We start from the raw sequence: 23,083 nt of genomic DNA, 5'->3' as shown, positions 1-23,083 counted from the left end.
AGGGTGGCTGGGGGGGGTCCCTGCTGGGGCAGCGCTGCAGACTGGAGGGGTGGTCAGGGGGTGTGCAAGGGTCTCTCTCATTGCAGTGTAACCTTTGTGTGTGTTTATGGCTGTCACTCATCTGTTGTCCTGCTTCCCTGCAGCTCTGGCACTGTCCTCCCTCTCTGCACCTCCCAACTCCTCAAAGTTCAGTGTTCTCATTTCTAATCTCTCTCTCCGAGGCACTGATGACAGAAAGCTTCCTCCTTAGAGGTACTTCTGCTGCACTGTGGTCCTTTATTGCCATCTGCTGTGCAGCACAGGCAAGCTGGAGAGCAGCTCTCAGACCCCTGCAAGGCTCAGTCCTGAGTAGAGTCAGAGAATTGTTTCAGCTGGAGAAGCCCTCTAGGACCATCAGGTCCAGCTATTGACCCAGCACCACTAAACCATGTCCCACATTGCCATGGCCACATGCCTTTCCTGGGGGGGTGTCATGGAGCAGAGCTCAAAGCACCTCCAATTCCTTATCAGTAAACCAGAGGATGCAAGATGAATGCTTGGGGGAGAAAAAGAACCATCTTCCCCTCTGCATGTGTTAGGACTTGGGCCTTGCTTTTGAGGGATGTCCATCTGCCACCCCCACTCCAAACTCCTTCCTAAATGATCAACACAAGCTAAAATAAACCCAAAGCAAGGTCTGCAGGGGGGAGGGGGTCTCACAAGGAGCACGAAGCACCACCCTGCACAAATACCAGGGCAGCTGTGGGAGTTTCTGTTTGAGATTATCTTTAAACCAGTTGTTCCTGTCAAGTGCCAGAGAGAGACTGATTCAAGAGTGATCAATAGAATAAACCTTGTGTGGATAACCCCCCAGAGCCTGGTCCTTCTTTCCCTGCTTGCCCCATGCCTTTCCTGTACAGAGACTGCAGCTTCCCTGCTGTAAGATGAAGTGGTGTGGGCTGATAACCCAGCCAAGGTGGTTTGCAAGCCACAGGCAAGCACTGCAGCTCAGGGTCCTGGTAGAAACATTGAACTGTAGAGGCTGGAGGAGACCTTTGAGATCACCAAGCCCAGCTGCTCACCCAGAGCTCACAAGCCCAGCACTGCTGCTGGCCCACGTCCCTCAGCACCACAGCTTTCAAATGTCTCCAGGGATGCTGACTCCACTACCACCCTGGGAAGCCTCTGCCAGGGCCTCAGAACCCTTTCTCTGAAGGATTTTTTTCCTCATCCCCAACCTAAACCTCCCCTGCTACAACCTGAGGCCATTTCCTCTTCTCCTGTCACTTGTATGTGAGAAGAGACCCAGCCCCACCTGGCTCCAGCCTCCTTTCAGGGACTTCTAGGGAGCAGTGAGGTCATTAACAGGTAGAGAGTAAAAGTACCTCACCAGAGCCAGGACTTGAGAGCAGGAGTCTGGAGATCACAAAACCTGTATTAAAACCTTCAGGAGCTATCCCAACCATGCTGAAACTCCATCACCCTTCTCCCAGCAAGGCAACCTCTCCCTCCAGGGAGGTGAGCACACCACATCCCCCAGCTTTCACCCACGGAGGGGTCTCCCCCTCACCCTCCCCCCACAGAGAGGGGCAGCTTGCTGCCATGCTCAGCCTTTAACAGGGAGGCATCACAGGCAGGACACAGCCATGCTCAGTCCCTCTCGGGGACCCACCACAGCCAGGAGAGTGCATGTGCCACAGTTCTGCTATTCTGAGTCCCCAGGAGCCACCAAGGCACCTTGTTAAACACCAGGGGACTTGTCTTGGCCAGAGCAACACCAGAGACTAACTCCCCACATCCCCTCTACACAAACTAACCCCCCCCAGAGCTTGCCCAGCTGTGGACAGCACTAAGGGCTGCAGCAAGAGGGAGGGCTGTGAAGAGCTCATCCTCACAGCCTGCAGCTCTCTGTGCCTCTGTTTTACTGCTTTGAGTTTTTCCCTCCACCCTTTCCCAGATCCACAAGCACCAAGCTGGGCTCCTACCTGCCCAAACTCCACCAAGAAAGTGCAGGAGAGGCAAATGAAAGGCTTAGGGCTAGAAACAAGCCCAGGGACAGCAGCACCACACAAAGCAAAACCTGTCCAGAGGACAAGCAACTCACCACAGGCATCCAAGGTCTGGCCACAAAATGGGGCTTGGCATCAGGCTGCATGCAGCAGGAGTCCACAGCCCAGCCAGGAGGCAAGGCTTGGAACAGCCAGCCCCAGGAGAGCAGGGGCTGCAAGCTGCAGGGCTCAGCCCGTGCAGCCCTCTGGCAGAGCACTGAAGTTTCCCCCAGGTGAAGCCTCTCCAGCAGTGCCTTCATTCACACCAGCTGCAGCAGCAGCTTGCTGTGAAGGTCTTGAGCAGCCAGGCTCATGAGGAACAGACCACAGTGGTGGGGCCTGAACCCCACAGTTTTAAACCCCCAGACCCAGTGCCCAGAGGGTTCCCTGAGCACCAGCTCCACAGCTGCACCTTGCAACTGTCAGCAAAGACAAGAACGTTTCTGATCCAGGCCTGGCAGCGTGTTGACAGAAGCAGGTCAGGGGAGGTGATGCTTAGCAAGCCCCAGTCACAAAACAAGGACCTGGGAAGCACCTGGAGAAGAGAGCAGCTCCACCTAGAAGGGGGATACCACTCAAGGGGCACCAAATGGCTCAAAGAGTTTGGAGAAGAAGGGAAGGACCTGGGAGGTGGAGCACTGGGGACCAGTTGTGGGGCTGACTCTGGAAGGAAAGCTGGGTGCTATGGTCCTGAGAGACCTCCATGAGGGGGGAGGCAGGTGCCAGCGCCTGATGGGGGAGTGCAGAGGTGTTGCACACCCTCTTGGAGCAGCCCAGGCAAGGCCAGGGAGCAGAGCCAGCCTGGCTTGGAGGGCTTCGTGGGCAGCCACTGCTTTAGCAGGGTTGCCACCTGCTGGCAAGGGGCTCCTCAGGTGGAAGAGCCTCCGAGTACAGAAAAACTCGAAGGGTGGTGCTCCACACAGAGACTGCCTGCCCAGCCCAAACACCACTGCTGCTTGCCACGAGGTCTGTAGGACAGGCAATGCGCTGCGTTAGGTGGAACAGCAGAGGGCTGGCAGCGCCTCCCCTCAGGGGCCAGGCTGGGAGAGCTGGGGCTGTTCAGCCTGCAGAGAGAAGGCTCCAGGGAGACCCAAGAGCAGCCTGCCAATATCTGAAGGGGGCTGCAAGGCAGCTGGGAGAGACAGAAGGAGGGACAAGGGCTGTGAGCTGACAGAGGGAAGATTGAGGATTAGGAAGAAATTCTTGACAGTGAGGGTGGGGAGGGTGGCACAGGGAGGCTGTGGAGGTGACCACCTCCCTGCCTGGAGGTGGTCAATGCCAGGCTGGATGAGCAGCCTGGGCTCGTTGGAGCTGGCCCTGCCCGTGGCAGGGGGTTTGGAAGCAGAGGATCTTTAATGCCACTTCCATCCTAAAAGCTTTCTCTGGTTCTCTGTGCTTCAGCCCAGCAGCACTAAGGGGCACTCTCTGCTTTCAGCTCAGCACTGCTGCAGCCCCTGCAGCTGCTCAGCCTCACAGCCAGGCTGGGATGGAGCTTCTGCAGGGAAAGCCTGAGAATTCAAGCTGCCCATGCCCAGGCAGAACCTCTGAGGATGGCAGCTGAGGCCAGGCTGCTATGGCTGCTCCTTGGAGAGCAGAAGGCACCTACAAGGAGGCTCTTGCACGCTTGTTGCACAGATTTACTCCAGGGGAAGCCTGCTCATGTGCTCACTGCTTTGAATTGCACCAGGCTGCAGGGGCTGGCTGCACAGGATCATAGAATGGAGCACAGCATTGTCTGAGTGGGAAGAGACCTCAAAGATCATCAAACCAAAACATTAAACCAGCACTGCCAGGGCACCACCAAACCATGGCCCTCAGCCACACCGTTCCTGATCCCAGCCAGGGACTTACCCTCTCACTCCCACCCTAAATCCCTTCCCAGCCAGACATGCATCCAGCAGGGAAGGAGCTCGGAAGCTGGGGAGAGTTCCTTCTGGAACAGTCTGGGATGTCTTGACGAGGGCAAAGGTGCCAGGTAACCTCACAGCTCCCTGGATACAGCATGAGCTGAAGCTTTCTGCTTTCTCCTGCCCACTGCAGTAGCAGGGAGGGAGGAAGCAGGTTGCTGCTCCTCTTGCCTCTGAGGAAGGACATCACCTTACCTGCTCTGGCTGCACCATGAGCTGCACTTCAGGAGGAAGTTCCTCACGATGAGGGCAGGGAAACGCTGGAACAGGTGGCCCAGAGAGGCAGTGGTGGCTCCAGCCCTGGAGACATTCAACACCAGGCTCGATAGAGTCCTGAGCAACCTGATCTAGCTGAAGGAGTCCCTGCTGACAGCAAGATGACCTTTTGGGGGTCCCTTCCAACCCAATGCTTTCCATGATTTTATGAGGACAGAGACCCCTGGGGGACTCTGCTTCATTATCCCTGAGGAGAGGAAGAAGATGTTATTTTTCACCCTAAACCCAGGAATTAGGGCTCATGCAAGGCTCATATTCCCACCTCAGGCTCCTGGGACGAGGCAGGGACTGGGAGTGACTGTTGCTTTAAGCCTTCATGCTGCAGCAAGTACCAAAGGCTGCTAGGATCGATTGTCCTCCCCCCAGCTGTGCGGCAGCTTGCTCCCCGTGAAGCTGTAATCCTCCTGTGCTTGCAGAGCCTCCTGCTGCTGGTCACGATCTGGGGTGAGCAAAGGAACAACACACCCCAGTCTGGCCCAGAAGAGAGAGAATCTGTCCCTTTTCTGCTTGTCAGCTTACCCACAGCATTCCCCTGGATCCCTGTGGGGTGCTGGGGGCCCCTGGGTGTCGCTCAGCTGGGGACGATCCCACTGCACAGCCGAGGGAATGGTGACCCTCAGCTTTGCTGCTGCTTCTGGGGGAAACCATCCCTGCTGAGTGCCTTCAGAGGGTCTCAGCACCTTAAAGGTAGACATCTGCCCTGCTGCTGAAGGGGTTTCCCAGGCTGGGGTCCCTTTCACAGGGGGGAGGTGATCTGAGGACCCGTGGGCCGTGGGGATGCAGCACTGGCAGCACTGTCCCCTGCCCAGGGCAGACAATGTTGGGTCTCACACCACCACCACTGCCAGACTTGGGGTGCTGAACCACTGATCCAGAGCAGCTCTGAGGCCTCCAGAGGAGCTCCACACTCTCTCTCATCACAGAGGGGCAGGACAGGAGGCACCTTCCAGCAAACCCAAGCAAAACCAAAGGAAGCCCTCCTGGAAAGCTTTGTTCTTCCTCCACCTCCCTGTCGCTGGGAGGGAGGAAGAGGAGACAATGCAAAGGCAAACTCCAGGGAGGGTGACAGCAACTATTGCCAACAGTTTCTCACTGACACTTGTGTTTGGTAAGCGAAGATGCAGAGGGAAAGATCAAAGCTGCCTGAATAGCTTTTAATTAGGAGCCTCAATTGCTGCATTTTCCCTCCAGAAAGTCTCACAACTATCTACCAGAGCTCCTGGAGTGGAAGCAGACAGCAGCCCCCAGCTCCAAGGGCTGCTCTAGAGTCTGTTTCCCTTCTCACAGGAAAATCATATCTGGTATCTAGAGCAAAACCAGGCACTGCCAGCAGGGCCCCAGCCAAGCCTGCTGCTCACTGCAGAACCTGGGAGAGATTGGGGAGCTTCCCCCCGCAGGGAGCGGGCAGCTGGAGCTCGTGGTGCTCCCACCACGCTGTCCCCTCACTGGGCAGGGGTTGGGTCTCTGGGTGCTGCCACCAGCATCCCCCCTGGGAAGGAGGAATTCCTGGAGAGGGGGCAAACAGACTATAGTTTGAGAGTAAGACCTTCAAGAGTGGGTAACCAGCCCCAGCTGCAGCTTCCCTGAGACCTGGGTGAGCAGCTGCACTTGATCCCAAAGGTCTATTCCAGCCTCAGCAGTTCTAAGAGCCTATTCCTGAGTCTTTCACCAGGACTTCTGGCTGCCTCTGTCATGGATCATAGCCTGGTTTGGGTTGGAAGGGACCTTCAAGACCATTCAGTTCCAACCCCCACACCGTAGGCAGGGACCAGGCTGCTGGAGGCCTCATCCAGCCTGGCTTTGAGTACTTGCAGGTTTGGAGGGCTTGTCTTCCACTTCACCTCCTGCCATCTCCTCTTGCTCCACCACTTGCCCTGCACAGCTCCTGCCTGAGGAATGAGCCACACTGGGAGCTCCTGAGGTCCAAGCCCTCTGCTGTACAGCACTGGCCAAGGCAGCTGAGGGAGGCAAGCAGAGAAATCAGGACTCAGTTTCAGAAACTGAGCTCTCAAATGAGATCAGAGGCAGGTAATTAATACAGTCAGATTTCAGTGCAATGAGAACCCTCTCCTGAGACCCAGCCTGCTGCTGCCTGCTGTTGATGGAAACACTGCAGATGTAATTACACTGCTCAGAGCTCCGCACGGAGGACAGCAGGTCCCTCCCCGCTGAGCTCTTTCCCTCCCAGATGACCAGGAGGTGGGGAAGGGAGGCTGACAGGCAGCCCCTGGTGGTGGAGGGGGCAGGTAGGTTGGTCAACATGCAGCATCCTGGCAGAGATGCCCTGAGGCAGTGGTCTGTGGCTGTGGAGCTCAGGGCTTGGCTCCTCCCCACCGGCTGAACCAGCACAGCCTGAGCTCCTCGAAGCACTCACTGCACATGGCAGACCCAAAGCATCCTGAGGAATCAGTGGTCATGGAATGGACAGAGCCAGTCCAGCTTTGCCTGCTCTCCTCCCTGGGCAGCCTCTGTGCTGTACCCAAGCAGCAGTGTGGGGAGATTTGAATCCTGGTGCTGCTTTGCCTTGGGGGGAAACCAAAAACCACAACAAGTTTCCTGCCTGGTTTCTTGCAGCTTCAGCCTTCCCTGCCCCGAGTCTGCTCTGTGGCAGGGCTGGTGCTGCTCAGCTCTTAGCTCCAGCTCATCCCACCTGACTGCAGACCCAGAGGGGAGGGAAGCAGTGGATGCTCTCCATCTCTGCAGGAGCTCCATCCCCTCACAGCAATAACTTCCACTGGAGGAAACACAGCTTTGCTGCAGGAGGGGGCTGGCTGCACTGCTTCTGAGCCCTTCCAATGGGAGCTGCCTGCACAGGCTCTGCAGAGGGATTTCCCAGCCAGCACCTTTACACTGCAAAAGGCACAAGGATTGGAGAGCAAAGCAGGAGCAAGAGGCAAGAGCATGAAGGACACCATTCAGCATGGAGCCAGACATGAGCTGAGCTGCTCATTACTCAGCAAGACCCCAGGTGATGCCACAGGCAAGGAGGTTTGCTCTTCAAGGTCCTTCCTGGGAGCACCAAACTGCCAAGAATCCAAACACAGAATCATTTCAGTTGTGAGAGACCTTCAAGATCAAGTCCAGCCCTTAAGCCAGCACTGCCAGAGCACCAGCACCACGGCCCTCAGCACCACATCCACACAGCTCTGAAGCCCCTCCAGGGATGGGGACTGCCCTGGGCAGTCTGGGTCAGCCCTTCACAACCCTCAAGGGGAAGAATTTTTTCCCTCAAGGCTAACCTAAACCTCCCCTGGGGCAACTTGAGGCTGTTCCTCCTTCTCCTGCGATGCTTTCCTTGGGAGCAGAGCCTGACCCCCACCTGGCTCCAGCCTCCTCTCAGGGAGCTGTGGAGAGCCACAAGGTCTCCCTCAGCCTCCTCTTCCCCAGGCTGAACACCCCCAGCTCCCTCAGCTGCTCCTCACCAGCCCTGCTCTCCAGACCTCTGCTACAGACTTCTCCAGGGGGCTGTAGGTGATCCCAGCTGGTGTTGGATATTTACTGTGAGAGCATGCAGTGGTGTTTGGGGTGGCTGAAGCAGAACCTTTGCTTGGAGCAGGAGAGGCAGGAGGTGAGGAGAGGACTGCCTGTGTCCTCCAGCCCTGCAGGAGCCAGCAGCCCTCCATCACTGCAGACAGCTGGGACTGCACTGCATTAAGGGAGGGGGGCAGAGCAAAGTCAGTTTGCATGACTGATTAGCATCATGGTTCCAAGACACATAACCATGTTGCTCTCTTATTGATTATTTTGCTCTGCCATGCAACTTATCCAGGCTTCAGGGTGCTTCAAAAAGGAGCAAGGGGAGTTTGTGAGCCGTGGGGCTCCTTGACCCAAAGGGCACCCAGCCCCAGGAGCAGTTCCCTTGCTTGGAAGGATCCTACAATGCCAACTTTCCAAAGGAGCAGTGACCCTGGGGGTGGGCATGAGGAAGGCCACTTCAACTGGATGCTCTCCCAAACCAGCCAACCCCATTCTGACTTACAGCTTGGTGAAGGACAATGCAGCACGACCCTGGGAAGTCCTTCCCAGGGCATAAACCCATCAAGGCTTCAGAGAAGGTGCCATGGGGCATGCTGCTAGCCAGGCACCACCAGCAGGGGCAGAGCAAATCATCCTCCCAGAGCTCTGCCCAGCTGTGCAATGAGCCAAGGAGCTCCTCAGGAGGCAGCTCAGACCTGAGCCTGCCCATTCTTTGTCCTGCCCAGCAGCTGCCTCCAGCCAGCAGCAGCAGGGAAAAAAACCTTCCTGCAGTAATAAATCCCCCCCCAGTGAACAAAGCACTCTGGTTTATGGGTGTGCTGGAAGAACTCACCCCTGGGTGCTTCTGATTAACTGAACTAGGAAAGAAATGAAGGTTTCAATACATTTCTCACCCATTTCCTTCATGTTTTAAAGAAGAAAATAAAACCCAAAGAGGCTGCTGCTGATCACCACTGCTCATGACAAAGCCTCTCCTGATATTTACCTGCCTGGGCAGGGAAAAGCTTTCCTCATTCCACATCTCTGTGGCTGATCCTTCCCTCCTGGCCACAGATATTGCTTTGGCTTTCTTTTCACAGCAGTTCTGCAATTCACAGCATCCCAGCATGGAGGGCTTGGAAGGGACCTCTGGAGACCATCCAGTCCAACCCCCTGCTCCAGCCCAGCACCCACAGCAGCCTGCCCAGGAGCACAGTGCCCAGGGGGGTTGGAAGCTCTCCACCAAAGGAGACTCCACAACCTCTCTGGGCAGCCTGCTCCAGGGCTCTGCTCCCTCACACCAAACAACTTTCTCCTCATGGAACCTCCTGGCTGCCACTCTGTGCCCATTGCTCCTTGTGCTGTCCCTGGGCACCACTGAGCAGAGTCTGGCCCCAGCCTCTTGCCCCCCACAGCTCCTTTAGCTCTTGCTGAGCATTGCTCAGCTGCCCTCTGGGGCTGCTCTTCCCCAGGCTCTCCTCAGAGAGCTGCTCCAGGCCCCTTTGTAGCCCCTGCTTTGTCTTCCTTTTGCATCTTCTGTTTCCAGATAGCCCAGAGACAAAGTTGCCTCCAAAACTAAAGCAAGAAACAAACAAAACCCCCAACCAAACAACAACCACCCAAAGCTGACACCACCTCCTTGATCCATTGAGCAACACATTTCAGACTCCCTGCCAGCCCAGGCAGAGGGGTTTGGAGTTTCCTTTATTAAAGCACACAAGTAGCCACCTAGGAAGCAGTCATTTACACCACGGCGTGGGGCAGGCAGAGCACGGCCGCCCCTGCAGGGCAGACGTCCAGAGCCTGCCCTGCAGCTGGCCAGCTGCTCCCAAACGCTGAACCCCACAGGCACAGCACAACAAAGCTTTATTGAGTTCTTAGGTTTTTTTTTCCTGTCAAGGATTTTTTTGTTGCTCTTCTTCCACCAGGCTCCACGGAGCACTGACCAGAGCTGCCTAAAGACATCGACTGCAAGGGCCACAGAATCACCCAAAAGCTTAGTAAGGACACAGTTAGCACTTGGTTATGTAAGACTGCTGCAGCAGAGCCACTGGAACGAAACCCTTAGGAGAGAAAGGAAGTGCCAAGCACTGGCAGCTGCTCTGCAAGACACAAACCTGTTAAAGAAACCCAACCAAGAGCTCCGAAGGGAGGGTGGCTGCAAACCCCCTCCTGTCCCCTTGTGGCACTGCAAGAAAAGCCACAGCACTGTTCTGGCTGGAAAAGGCCTCTAGGATCAAGCCCAGCTAGGATCAAGGCCAACATCCACCCAGCTCCATCCTGGCCGTTAAGCCACGTCCCAAAGACCCATGGCCACACATTCCTGGAACACCTGCAGGGATGGTGACTCCACCACCTCCCTGGGCAGCCTGCTCTGGTGTCTGAACACCCTATGCCAGTGCCTGAACAATCTGGCACTTGGTGCCCATCCTCATGCCCAGCAGGCTGCCAGCCCATACCACAGCTGCTGGGCTGGGAAGACTCAAGGGTGCTCATCACCCGAGGCTGTGGTTGTACACAAAGCCAACAGCCACCAAACCCATGTTGAACCGGGCACAGAGGCAGCTTGCCGGCAGCAGGCTTCTCAAGAGGTTCTTCTTGGCATGCCTGGGGGGTTGTAGGAGATTTCCTGGTGAGTGCTTGGGGATAAACATCCACTGCAAAGTGCCCAGACATCCTCCTCCCACTCCAGCACTCAGGGGAAGCTCTAATTGCAAAGCTCACTCTGCTATCCCTCCAGATTCCCAACCAAATGCTCAGCAGCATAAAAGCCTCCCAGCCCCAGCAGCTTGCAGGGGAGCTGGGTCCCAGACGTGGGCCATGGGAATCCAGTCACTATTTTCAGCCCAGCCAAGAGGGGAACACTCTGCACAGGGAACATCGGAGTCTTTTGTACAGCAGATATCAAAGACCAGGACAGCATCAAAATATTGCCAAGTAGATACATGGAAAATACAACATCCCAGAGACCAGGGCACAGGAAATATTCACATGAAGTCTGTACAGTCTGGGCCATGCTGCCAGCTCTGGGGCTGGAGCTGACCTCCCCTCCCCGAGCGGAGGTGTGGTACCTTTGCTTCCCCATCCCCACCACCAGCCATCGCTGGCCAGATTTCCCCAGCCTGCTGTGCTGCTGGGGGGTGGAAGTGGGGGGACACAGAGCTGCTGTGCTCCCCAGTGGTCACAGCTCCTCAGGAGTGCTTCCACTCCCACCCACAATGATGGGACATTTCCACAAAGCTCTGCCCTGCTGGGAGAGGGAAAAGAGCAGCAATCTGTGTTGGTGCCTCAGCAGCACCTCCCAGGATCATGGATCTCATTTCTCTAAGAAAACAAATCCCCAAAGCCCACCTTGGGTGTGCTTTGTGCACCTCTGGTGGGGCTGCTCTGGGCTACCCCTGCTGCCAGAAGCGTCCATGTCTTCTGGAGGAGCTGCCACAGGAGCTGCCAAAATGGCTTTCCCCAGCACGTCTAATAGATAGGCCACATCATTCCTCCCTCCTGTCAGCGAGGAAGGTCCCCAAGGCATGCTTGGCAGGATGGAATCCTACACTCCAGCACTAGAGATGGGGATCTACAGACACCTGCAATCCATCAGCACGATGGACAGACAGAGTTCGAGAAGAAGTGATAGCAGCATGTAAACAAGGAGTCATGTTCCTTCCATCCATCTTCCCTTCCTCCTCTCCTGAGCTACATTCATCAGGTTTTGACGGTCCCTCCACACCGCCCCGCTCCCGTCTGGAGGCGGAGCGGTTCCACCCGATGCCATCTGCAGGAGCCGAGGTTGGCCTGCCCTGGCTCCCAGCCACAGGGTAGTCTGAAATCCCTGTTCCCCCAGCTCCCTCCTCTCTCTCCCTGCATCCTCCACGATGACTCATCCTGGAGACGCGCTCGGGTCTTGTCTGGTGGCTGCTGCCCGCTTTGGCTTCAGTGCAGTCTCACTTCAGAGCGGTGCCGCAGGGATCAAACCCGCGCAGGGTGAACCTCCTGGGCTGCGAGCGGCTCGAGCAGCCGCGGCAGGGACCCAGCGGTGCAACAGTTTGCAGTCAGTCTGCCTCCCAGCAGCAGAAGCGTAGGTTGCAGGAGCAGTGCCCGTTTTAAACCCTCGGTTCCCAAGCTCCCCGAGCCGTGGCAAAGCGCAGGGCTCTGCGGGAAGCCAAGGGCCGACTCCCGGCCCGGGCGCGCCGCGGCGGCAGGCGCGCCGCCGGCGCTCACGTTTTTCTGCACGCTCCTGCAGGATCCGGTCTGCCCAACCCCCAAAAGATTGCGGCCTCAGGTTTGGCCTCCCAGCGTGGAGGTCCTGCTAAAGAGCTGTTATCTGAGTCAGCTCTGAGGTGGGGGTGGTCGGACTCTGCTGGGTGACAGCCACCATGGGGATTTCCATGCCTAGTCAGGCCGGATTGTTAGTCCCCTCCGAGTTCTTGCAGGCGTAGGCCACGTCCTTGGCGATGCTGCACATCCTGTTGGACATCTGGAGCTCGGTCCTGAAGGCGGTGGGGAAGCAGAACTTCTTGAAGCAGGCCTTGAAGTTCTCATCCAGGAAGGCGTAGAGCACGGGGTTCAGGCTGCTGTTGGCGTACCCCAGGGCGGTGCAGAAGCAGGAGATGGCCAGCTCCAGCTCGCTCTCCGCCTTGGCGCCCAGGCACTGCACCAGCACAAAGATCTGGATGGGAGTCCAGCAGACGATGAAGACCGCCACCACCACCAGCACCATGCGGGTGATGCGCCGCAGGTTCCGGTCCTTCTCCTTGGAGCCCGAGAGCACGCGGACGTTCTTGAGCCGCCGGATCATCAGGCTGTAGCAGACAGTGATGATCAGCACGGGGATCATAAAGGAGAAGAGAAAGACACAGATGCCGAACACTGGATCCCAGTAATCCACAGGTGAAGGGAGCTTGATTAGACAGTCGATTTCTGCAAGGGGGCAGAGAGAAAGGAGAAGCAGGTCAGCACGAAGCGAAGCTCCTGCACCTTCAGCAGGGCCTGCTTAGAGCTGGCAAAGCAGGAGCGGGCATGCAGAAAGGAAAGGGTTAAGATGGCTCCACAGCAGAGCTCCCCACACTGATGACAGCAGGGCAGCCACGGGGAGGGCTCTCCCGGCCACCGCCGCCTCCCGCCCCGGGATGGGTTTTTACTGACCGTTGTTCTCGTTCTCCGCAGACCCCATCACCATTGCCGGGATGCCGAAGACGGAGGCCAGGGCCCAGATGCAGACGTTGACCACCTTGGCCTTGTGCGGCGTGCGGATGTCCAGCGCCTTGATGGGGTGGCAGATGGCGATGTAGCGATCCACGCTCATCATGGTCAGGGTGAAGGTGCTGGTGAACATGTTGTAGTAGTCTATGGAGATGGCAATCTTGCAGAGCACGTTGCCAAAGGGCCAGAAGCCCAGGAAGGTGTCTGTCCCCTGGAAGGGTAAGGTCATCAGGCACAAGGTGTCGGCCAGGGCGAGGTTAAAGATGTAAATGTTGGTTGCTGTCTTCATCTTGGTGAACCTGCAGTGGAGGAAAGGAGCAGTGGTGAGAGCCCCAGCTGACCACCATGGGAGACTGCTGAAGGAGGCATCCTGCTGCTCTGGGGAGGAGGTGGTGCAGTTTCCTCCTGGAGCAAGGTTGACTTCTCGTGGCTGCTCTCAACCTCACCATCCCCCAACCTGCGCTGCTAAGGTCCCAGCCCAGGTGCAGGACCTTGCACTTGGCCTTGTGGAAGCACCATGGCTCCTCCTGAAGAATGGGAAGGTTGTGGATGCAGCCAGCTCTGCTTCAGGAGGGGTTTTGTCACTCCCCTGTTGCTTTATTGCACAAGCTGCCTGCTCCAAGGGGAGCTTCACCTGGCTCTGCTGGCAGGCAGCTCCTTCGGCACGACGCAGAGAGAGAGCTGATCACCCACCCGGAGGTGCCCGCAGAGGCTGCAGAAATGGGAGCTCAGTGGTGACTCTGGGACCCAGTCCAACACTTCAGCTGCAGGCTGTTGCTCTTCTGGGCAGCAAAGAGCTCCAGCAGCTATAATTCTAACCCTGCAGCTCCTCTCTCATTGACTCCACCAAGGGCCTGTGCAGAAACGCTGCCAGGGAGGGCAGGCGATGGTGTGAGCTGATGGAGAGCAAGTCCAGTTGAGGGAAGACTTAAACCCAGAAACCACAGCACTGTTCCCAGCCTGATGTGAGCTGGGCTATCACAGGCTCTGATCTGACCTAAGAGGAGCTCTTTTTTGTCAAACTAGAACAGCAAACTCAACTGCACTCCGCAGCACTGGGCCCACCCCAACAATCTGAGCTTCAGCCCTCTGGATGCCACATCCCTGGAAGCCTTCCTCTGCCTGGGGCTCTGAGCAGCCTGCTCTGGCTGCAGGTGTCCCTGCTGACTGCAGGGGGGCAGGAGGAGGTGACCTTTAGAGGTCCCTTCCCACCCAAACCACTCCAGCACGTTAGGATTCTTTCCTCAGCAGCACCCTGAGGTGAGAGCAGAGTCACCTCCCCTCCTCCCCTCCCTCCCCCAGCACAAGGACCTGCAGAGCAGACCCCCCCCCCCGCACAAGGACCTGCAGAGCAGACCCCCCCCCCACTTACCACCTGCAAGGAGACTTTTTGTGTTGAGGCTGATTTTGTTCTCTTGAGATGTGGAGGATATTAATTTGCTCCTAATTAATTACTTGTAGCTCCACTTCCTCTGCACGCCGAGGGCCAGCAGCCATCATCCCACCCAAGCAATGTTCCCAAACACTTCCAGAATGTTCAGTACAAACAAACACCAAAAAAATCAATGAATCACTTCTCAGTGGATTAACCTCTGCTTCCCTGTCCTCCGGGAACCGAGAGTGTTCTCTTTCTTAATCTATACCCCAAAAAAGAGGAAGAATTAAACTCTCAGGCTTTAGGAGGCAGCTAAGGTCCCCTCCGTGGCACAGCTCTGATGGATAAGCCTCTGGCCTCCATGAAGAACATTAGCTCCCTGCTGAGCCCCTTTCTTGCACTCAATCACAGAGGCAATTTCCTAATGGAGCATCTCCCACAGGGCAGTTCTCAGCTCTCCCTCCTGCTCTACCTTCATCACAAAAGTAATCTCCTCTCCTCCCAGCTGCTGAAGCCTGAGAGGGAAAACGTCTGGATATCAGCTCAGCACTCAGCTTCTCCCTCCTTTTGCTGTGCTAAGTGGACCTCGAGCAGCACTGCCTGGAACAAAGATGTGCTCCAGCAAGGGGAACCTGCAATTTGGGAGAGAAGGAGATGGGTTGGAAGCAGCTTTGAGGTCCTGCTTTCCACCCTGGCAAAATGCAAACCTGCTTGGTCATGCCTCCCCCTCTTCCACCCAGCCATGGCAGGGTGCAGGCAGCAAGCAGCTCCAGATGCCCCAGGGCTAAGGTCCAGCTGGCTGTAGCAAACCTACAACCCAAACTGTGACTGCAGACACCAGGGCAGAAGGAGCAGAGCAAGGACTTCAGCCCTGGGGAGCCATGAGCATGGAATCCTAGAATGGATTGGGTTGAAAGGGACCTTTAAAGGTCATCCAGGCCAAACCCCTGCGGTCAGCAGGGACACCTGCAACTGGAGCAGGCTGCTCAGAGCCCCAGCCAACCCGAACCACTCCAGGAGCTCTTTATTTTTCAGAGCCTCTCAAATTGATATTCACAGCTCCAGCTAATTGGGATGCAGACAGTGCTGCTCACCTTGAGCAGCTCCCTCCAGTCCCACCCCACGCCCTGGCACCAGTGACAGCCTCTGCCACCCTCCCCAGACACAGGCAGGGAAGCAAAACAGAGCAGGAAAGGCTCAGGGAGGATCTTTCTGATGAGCTGCTCCCACCCTTTGGCAGTGCCATGCCAGCACCAGCTCAGTGGCATCTCTGCTCCCAGCCAGCTCCCAGGCTGGATGAGGCTGATGCTTGGTCTGGCACCTACCAACCTGTGTCCTCCTAGCCATACCCCCACACCGTGCTGTGTCCCTGCTGCTCTCAGCACCTTCCCAAAGCCCCACCAGCCTGAAATTACCCAATCCAGGCCAGTTTATCCTCAATGGTTCAACAGGTGACAAAAACCCCAGAGGAGCCAGGAAGGACAAATTTCCATCCCTTTGGCCTAGGCAGCCAGACGCTCCCCAGAGCAGCTGCTGAGAGCCACACAAAGCCCAGCAATTACCTGGCAGTGATTAGCAGAGGCTGGGGGGGGGTCTGTCACCAGTCAGGGTGAGCAGCAAGGATTCTGGACAGATGATTTTCTTGTCTTTTGAGTCTCACTGAGTGATAGTGGTGCCCCCACGCCCTCCTCAAGGTGCTGCCCAGGGAGCAGAATGGATGAGGCCATTGCATGGCCATGAAGATAATCAGAAGGCTGCAGCAGCTCTTCTGCAGAGCCAGGCTGAGAGAGTTGAGGCTGTGCAGCCTGGAGAAGAGAAGGCTCCAGGGACACCCTAGAGCAGCCCTGCAGTGAAAGGGACCTGCAGGCAGGCTGGGGAGGGACTGTTCAGAGGGGTCTGTGGGGATAGGATGAGAGGCAATGGTTTGAAACTGGAGCAGGGCAGATTTAGGCTGGACAGCAGGAGGAAATTCTTCACAGTGAGGCTGGTGAGACTCTGGAACAGGTTGCCCAGGGAGGTGGTGGTGGCCTCACCCCTGGAGACGTTCAAGGTCAAACCTGATGTGGCCCTGAACAACCTGCACTAGTTGGAGATGCCCTGCTGCCTGCAGGGGGTTTGTTTGGTCAAGAAGACCTTTGAGGGTCCCTTCCAAGCCTTTGCATTCTATGAGTCTTTGCTCTCTGCCATGCTGAGGACAGAGGCTGGGTGGCTGCTGCTGCAAAATCCTCTGCACAGATGCCCAGACAGCCCTGAGCATGTGCACAGCCACCAGCAGTGGTGCTTTAGTCTAAGGTCTAGGAAGAAGCTCTCATCCCTGCTCATGTGCTGGAGCTCTTCCCACACCTCTGCTGAGCTCCTCACGTCCTGAGTGCTGCTGGGAGCTGCCCAGCCCTTGGAAAGCACTGGGAGCTGAGTCCCACACTCCACAGCTCAGAACTACTGCTGCACATGGCTAATTCCTTCCCACTCATCCCACCAAAGCCAGGAGACACCACCAGCCCTCCACACACACTGGAGTCACAAGCTCTGCCTTAGCAGGGGCCACAGGTGGCTGCTGTGGCCACTCTGCCTGAGCCCAGCTCATCTGTGCTGCTGGGGCACGGAACCTGGGCAGCTGCAGACCTGCCCCTTGCACCCACTGCCACGCCAAGCCCCCCTCCTGCTCACCTCACTGCCCTGCTCACCCTGCACAGCACAGAGCCCTTGCTGTGGGCTTCCCTTCCCTGAACGATTGTCCTTTGTGTTTTCCAAGAACGACTGAAAGAGGCAGAGCTGGAGAGAGCCGAGGTCTCAGATGGCTCCACCAGCATCCCCTGGGGCCAGGCTGTGTTAGAGACTGGATTTCAGCTCTGAGACACGCAGCTGGTCCAGGCTCTTCCCTTCAAAAGCTTTCTATTAAGAAATCTGCATCTCTGCAGTGTCATAATTAACTTCATTTTCCCTGTCTCACCAGAGCCAGCTGCCCTCACCCCTGTTCCCAGGGACTGATGCCATCTCCAAGCACAGTAACAGCTGGCACAACCATCCCCAAGGCAGCTTGCCCAGTCCAGGCACCTTCCCATCATTTCCCTCCTCCTAAAGCATCACCTGGAAGCAGTAAATGGAATTGGAGGAGGCTGACAGCCCTAATCTGCCTAAACAGCTGCTTAAAATGCTCCAAAACAGCCTTCCTCAGCTGGGAGAGCTGAGCTGGGCACCCCCAGTGCTCTGCTGGGCTCCCAACAGGGAGCTGCTGCAGAAAGGAGGCATCACTCCCATGGGGACCTGACCCTGGTGAGCAGAGACAAGGTTGAGGACTGGAGTCCTCCAGAGCAGCGCTGGTGAGCTTCACAGCAGCATGACAGAGCTGGGGACAGCAGCTGGGATCTGGAGCTGCCCAGGGAGGTGGTGGAGTCCCCAGCCCTGGAGCTGTTCAGGAACCCCATGGCTCAGTCACCCCCAGGGCCACTGCAAGAGCAAACCATCCCTCCCCTTCTGTGCTTTTAGGATGAGAAATGCAGCTCTTGGGCAGCCTTGCAGGACTCAGGTAGTAAGGCAGAGGACCCTCAGCAGCTTTGTTTTGCCCACTCTGCCCCCAGGCCCTCCCTGCCTCACGCTGCTCCCCTGCCTGGCTCAGGAAACGTGTGCAGGGGAGAGCAATCTGCAGGAGGAGCAGGAGGCAGGGGAGGCTTTATCTGCCCTGACAAGGAGCTCCACAAGGAGCAGGCAGAACAAAGCCACCGCTGAGGCAGGTTTCCACAACAGACCCTTTACTGTCCAGGAAACCTTGCTCCTGACAAGAGCCCTTCCCAGCCTCATCCACTGAGTGCTGCTCAGCACCAGAGGGGGACTGACAGCCAGGCCATCATGGGCTCTAAATTCATCACCCCAAACCACAGCAAGCATCAGAGGGGTGGAGGCTGGGTCCTGCAGCAGGGAGGACAGCCCAGAGGAGGCTTCAATTTGGATTTGTTTGGTGAAGTCCAGGAGATTTGAAACTTTTCCCTTGGCACTGAGAAGCAAAACAACAAAAACCCCAAACCAAACAACTCATTGGAGAGGACCAAAGCAGCCTTCCCGATCCTTCAGTTTCCTCAAGTGCTGACATTAGAATCTTGATGTTTCCCAACTCTCTCCAAGCCAGGACACAACCTTGGCCTGCCTCACTGTGCCACTCTCTGTGGAGGATCACAGGCCAGGTTCTGCTGTGCTGGGTGCTGGAGTCTGGCTGCCTCTGATGGAAGCAGCATGGCAGGGCCCAGCTTCTGGAGGGTGCACCACAGCTACAGCAAAAAGGGTTTGGTTTTCCTCCCCCATTAAGAGAAAATATCACTCTGAGCTGCAACACTAAGAGTCCCCAAACCACCAGCAACCAACTTGCAACCCACTGCTAAAAGCTGCTGGTGGTGGCATTGAAGCCCAGAAGCATGCAGTCTAAGGAGGAAAAAGCCCACAGTCCTGTGCTGGAGAAGTCATCAACATCCTCCTGGCATGCTGGCTCCTTTGGCAGCTCTGCAGGACGCTGCATGCATGACCAGGGGCAAGAGTTTGGGACACTGAGTCTAATTTATCACCATATTTGCTCCTGACCTCTGCCTGGACAATGAAAGTAGGCTGGAGAGTAAGATACTGAGCAGAGAGAACCAAGAGCTGCAGATACCTACCAAGCCATGGAGAGCCACAGGACTGCTTCAGCTGGAAGAGACCTTCAAGATCATTGAGTCCAACCTTCAAACCAAGCCCACCATGGCCCCATTTCCCTGGCTAGAACTCAGCTTTGCTCTCAACCATCAGTGAGCTCCCAGAAGACACTGATGGGGACAAGCAGCAGCTTCTACACATGACCTAGCTCCTCACTTATCACTTCCCCAGCAGGCACAGGTCAAGGGCCCCCTCCACAGCTCATGAGACCTCTCCAGGCAGGATCCTGCTGCCCCCATTCCAATGAGACCTTTGCAGACAAGAAGGTTTCCTCCAGACACAGGTCCAAGGTTCACACATGGGACATGGACTCCCAGACCATCTCAGCCATACCCAGGGAGCTGCATCACCACGGGACAGACACTGCTCTCACTCACAGGCCCCCGCAAACTCCATGCCTCCTCCAATCATTGCTACTACACTGAGGAGAAACCTCTCCAAACGTGGCTCTGCTGCATCACAAACCTCTTCTGCCCATCCCAGCTCCCCAGAGCTCATGTGAGCTCCTCAGTGGGGAGAGCACAGGCAGGTGGCCTGATGACAGTTGTGTCACTTCACCCCTGTAGCAGAGACTGTGTCACCCTTCACCAGCCTGTGGTGCCCAAGGATTCATTTTGCAGCAGCCTGGGGGTGTGTGTTGAAGGGAAAGATGCTTTGGAAGCTGCAGAGTTCCTGGCAGGAGCAAGATTTAATCTCATCAGCTCCTGAGTACCTGCCTGCTAAATATTTTCATCCTCTGTTGGAGGAGAAAACAAATTCCCCCCTGTCTGTTCTCTGCTGGCAGCCTCCACCTGCACCAAGAACCTTCCCCAGGATGTGTCTAAAATGGAAGCTCTCTCCTCAGCGTGCAGGTACAGAGATCAGAAGGGGGTTGGCACAGCCACAGCCCTGAAGGTGGCACAAAGCTGGGTTTGTGCTTGCAGAGGGGAAGGAGGTTTCTGATTCCAGGAAATGGGGAGGCTGGAACCACAGCAGAACCAGACAGGAACACTTAACATGCCCACAGCGTGCAGGGAGGCTGGGCAGTGCTGCTGGAGTGCTGCATGCTGCGTGCTCCAGCCCTCTGCAAAGCTCCCCCCTGCCCTCCCACCTTCAGCAGCAGCAGCCAGAGAGGCTGCCCTCACCTCTGCAGCGTCCTGTCACATCTGATTCACGCCTGGAGCTCCCAAAGAGTTGGGAGAGCCACATTTGGGATCTGTTTTCCCCCTCTAAACGTAAGAGCAAGCCTGCCAGCAGCCTCTTTCCCTTGTGAGCACATTCAGCTTTGGAAAGCACCAGCTCCCAGATGGAGCAGCACCTGCAGCCGCAGCTGGGGTGCTGGACACAGAGGGAGAGGTCCTGTGACAGCTGCACCAGGCCCTGGCGGCAGGAGGCTCCCCAGGGACGCCCAGCTCCCCCCCGGCACTTGGCCGCCGCGCGTTTGGGGAGCAGAGCTGCTCGCCCCTTCCATTCTCGGGGTTAAACTTTAGGAGGCACCAGCGGGCAGCTGAAAGCTGCTGGGGAAGCTTCAGCGGAGCCTGGGAAGGGAGAAAGACAAACAGAACCCAAGCAGTAAAGCCAATGTCACGTCGTCTGCCCCTCCGGCGCCCCGCACGGCCAGGGGGGCGCCTGCCCCCTTCAGCTGCCCCCGGGACCAGCGGGAAAGGGCCGGCCCCGCTCCCAGCCCCCCCAGCCCCCCGGCGTGTCCTACCTGATGATCACATACATGACGGAGCAGTTGCCCACCAGCCCCACGATGCACACAATGGAGTAGACAACCACGATGGTGATCTTGATGCTGAGCGGCAGGAAGCTGTCCCCGGTGCCGTTGTTGAACCAGTTGCTGGGGAGGAAGCTCAGGTTGAGCATGGAGGAATCGTTCAGCAGCTTCCGCAGGTCAGGGTCCTCCAGGATGTGGGCAGGGAAGAGTGGATCCATCCTGCAACACCAGCCTGTGCCAGGCACCTGGGGCACCAAAGAGGCAGCTTAAGATCTGCTGATCGATGAGGGATCAATGCAGGGTCGCAGCAAAGCAGCGCTGGAGGAGGTTTGGTTGCTGGGGACAGCATGTGTCTCCCCCCCAAAGAAAACCTCTCCAAGAGCAATTTCACAGGAAGCAGCCCCCAGAGCTTGGTGCATTCTGAGCTCACATCCCCACACCACCAGCGCTGGGGACACGCAGGCTGCACCCCCACCCCAGCGCTCCCGAGCCCTGGATGCTCCTACCCGCAGGTGGGTGACTCCTCACATGCAGCTCCGTGCCCCCCAACACCTCCCAGCGCCCTCCGAGCGCCACCGCATCCTTCCGCTGGGGCTGGGGCTCGCCCTGCTGCGGGGGCACGGCCACCCCTTCCCCAGCCCTGACGAACACAGGAGGAAAAGCCCCAAGCCGACAATAAGCTGCTTACCTGCCGGGGGTGGGGGGTCCGTTCTACCGCAGCTCCGGACCGGGCTGCACACCCCTCGGCCGCATCCAGACACCCCCGGGCTGGGAGTCGCGGGGGCAGAGGGGACAGAAGTGGGCTGCGGGCGCAGCCAGGGGGTCGATGCGGTGGATGGAGGGGGGGCGAAACGCTGCTCCTGGCAGGCAGAGCTGCAGGCAGGGATGCTGCCAGCGCAGGGGGCTGCACCCCGGAGCCCACGTTTTTAAGGAAAAGGGAGGGATGTGGGGAGAGGGAGGAGGAAGGAGGAGGGAGGAAGGACGGTGGCTGGGCAGCGCCAGCCCCGGCTGCTTGTCTTCTCCCACTGCGTAAGAGAAGAGCGGGAGGGGAGAGGGCGAGAGGAGGAAAAGAAGAGAATAAAACAATAAATAACGAAACAGGAAAGGGAAAGCGAGCCCCGAGCTGCGACCCCCCCCCGCCGCCCCACCCCTGCAGCAAGGAGAAGGGGAGGAGGGGTCCAGCATCACCACCCCACTCCTAGAGCAGGGGTGGGGGATCCATCATCACCATCCCACTCCCATCCCACCCCCGGAGCAGGTTCCGAGGGGGTGTCCAGCATCACAGCTTCCCCCACCCCAAAATGGAAAGGAGGGGTCCAGCATCACCGTGTCCCCCCCGAATGGGAAGAGGGGTCCAGCACCTCCATCCCACCCCTGGATCAAGGAGAATTCCTCCACCGCGGGCCCCAGGCGAGGAGTGGTCCTGCAGCCTACCTGGGGGGGTCTCCCAGCCAGAGGCGCTGGGAACGGCGGCAGCGCAGGCTGGGGGCAGCGGGGAGCTGGGAGGCGAATTCCTCCCCTGCAGCACGGGGAGGTGCAGGGGCAGAGAACTGGGGAGTCTGACCTAGAAACTGGCATGAGATGCAAGGAGGAGCAAGAGCTGAGGGGAGACAGAAGTGCAAATATTTGGTGTTCTGGCAGTGGCATTTGCCAAAGGGCATCGTGGTGACCCAAACCGTCCTGCGCTCAGCTCTCCTGGAGACACAGAGCTGTTTGGCTTGGAAGAGAGCCCTAAGGTCACCGAGTCCAACCTTCCACCTGAGACCACCATGGCCATTAAACCAGGTCCCAGAGTGCCATGGCCAGAGGCTCCTTGAACCCCTCCAGAGATGGTGACTCCACCACCTCGCTGTGCAGCCTGTGCCAGTGCCTGACCACTGTCTTCGGACAGAAATTTGTCCTCATGTCCAACCTCAACCTTTCCTGGCACAATTTCAGGCCATTTCCTCTCATTCTACCACCTGGTAGTAGGGAAAAGAGATACAGAGCTGCTGAGGGGCCTGGAGCAGCTCTGTGAGGAGCAAAGGCTGAGAGCCCTGGGGCTGAGAGCCTGCAGGAGAGCAGCCCCAGAGGGCAGCTGAGCAATGCTCAGCAAGAGCTGAAGGAGCTGGGGGGGGAAGGGGGGAATCAAGAGAATAAGATCAGACTTCTCAGAGGTGCCCAGGGACAGGACAAGAGGCAAGGGGCACAAACTGGAACCCAGGAGGCTCCATCTGACCAGGAGGAGAAACTTCTCTGGTGTGAGGGAGCAGAGCCCTGCAGCAGGCTGCCCAGAGAGGTTGTGGAGTCTCCTTCTGTGGAGAGCTTCCAACCCCACCCTGGGCACTGTGCTCCTGGGCAGGCTGCTGTGGGAGCCCTGCTGGAGCAGGGGCTTGGCCTGGGTGAGCTCCAGAGGTCCCTTCCAACCCTCACCAGGCTGGGATTCAGTGATGCAGCCCTCTCATGAAACACAGCCTCAGAGCTA

General features: G+C 57.4%; 1 protein-coding gene across 1 annotated transcript; it reads right to left on the bottom strand.

The window, feature by feature from the left end:
• Positions 1–11,885: 11,885 nt before the first annotated feature.
• Positions 11,886–20,886, bottom strand: OPRL1 (opioid related nociceptin receptor 1). The gene is made up of 3 exons (XM_009901761.2): positions 20,611–20,886; positions 12,809–13,164; positions 11,886–12,583 (listed from the first exon to the last, which is right to left on the bottom strand). The coding sequence occupies exons 1-3, from the start codon at positions 20,835–20,837 to the stop codon at positions 12,060–12,062; spliced, it is 1,107 nt and encodes a 368-aa protein (XP_009900063.2). The 5' UTR covers positions 20,838–20,886; the 3' UTR covers positions 11,886–12,059.
• Between the last annotated feature and the right edge of the window lie 2,197 nt (positions 20,887–23,083).

This window comes from Dryobates pubescens, chromosome 26, assembly GCF_014839835.1.
Source record: "Dryobates pubescens isolate bDryPub1 chromosome 26, bDryPub1.pri, whole genome shotgun sequence".
NCBI lineage: Eukaryota > Metazoa > Chordata > Aves > Piciformes > Picidae > Dryobates > Dryobates pubescens.
The sequence above is the reverse complement of the archived record's forward strand: the minus strand, read 5'-3'. Positions and strand labels throughout refer to the sequence as shown.

What these genes read in the sequence shown, in the direction of transcription:
- OPRL1 (XM_009901761.2), bottom strand. Translation starts at nt 20,837, where the DNA reads ATGGATCCACTCTTCCCTGCCCACATCCTGGAGGACCCTGACCTGCGG. An exon ending in GTCATGTATGTGATCATCAG is followed by an intron (nt 13,165 to 20,610) that starts GTAGGACACGCC and finishes CCTCCACTGCAG; the next exon opens with GTTCACCAAGATGAAGACAG. An exon ending in TGCGGAGAACGAGAACAACG is followed by an intron (nt 12,584 to 12,808) that starts GTCAGTAAAAAC and finishes GCCCCCTTGCAG; the next exon opens with AAATCGACTGTCTAATCAAG.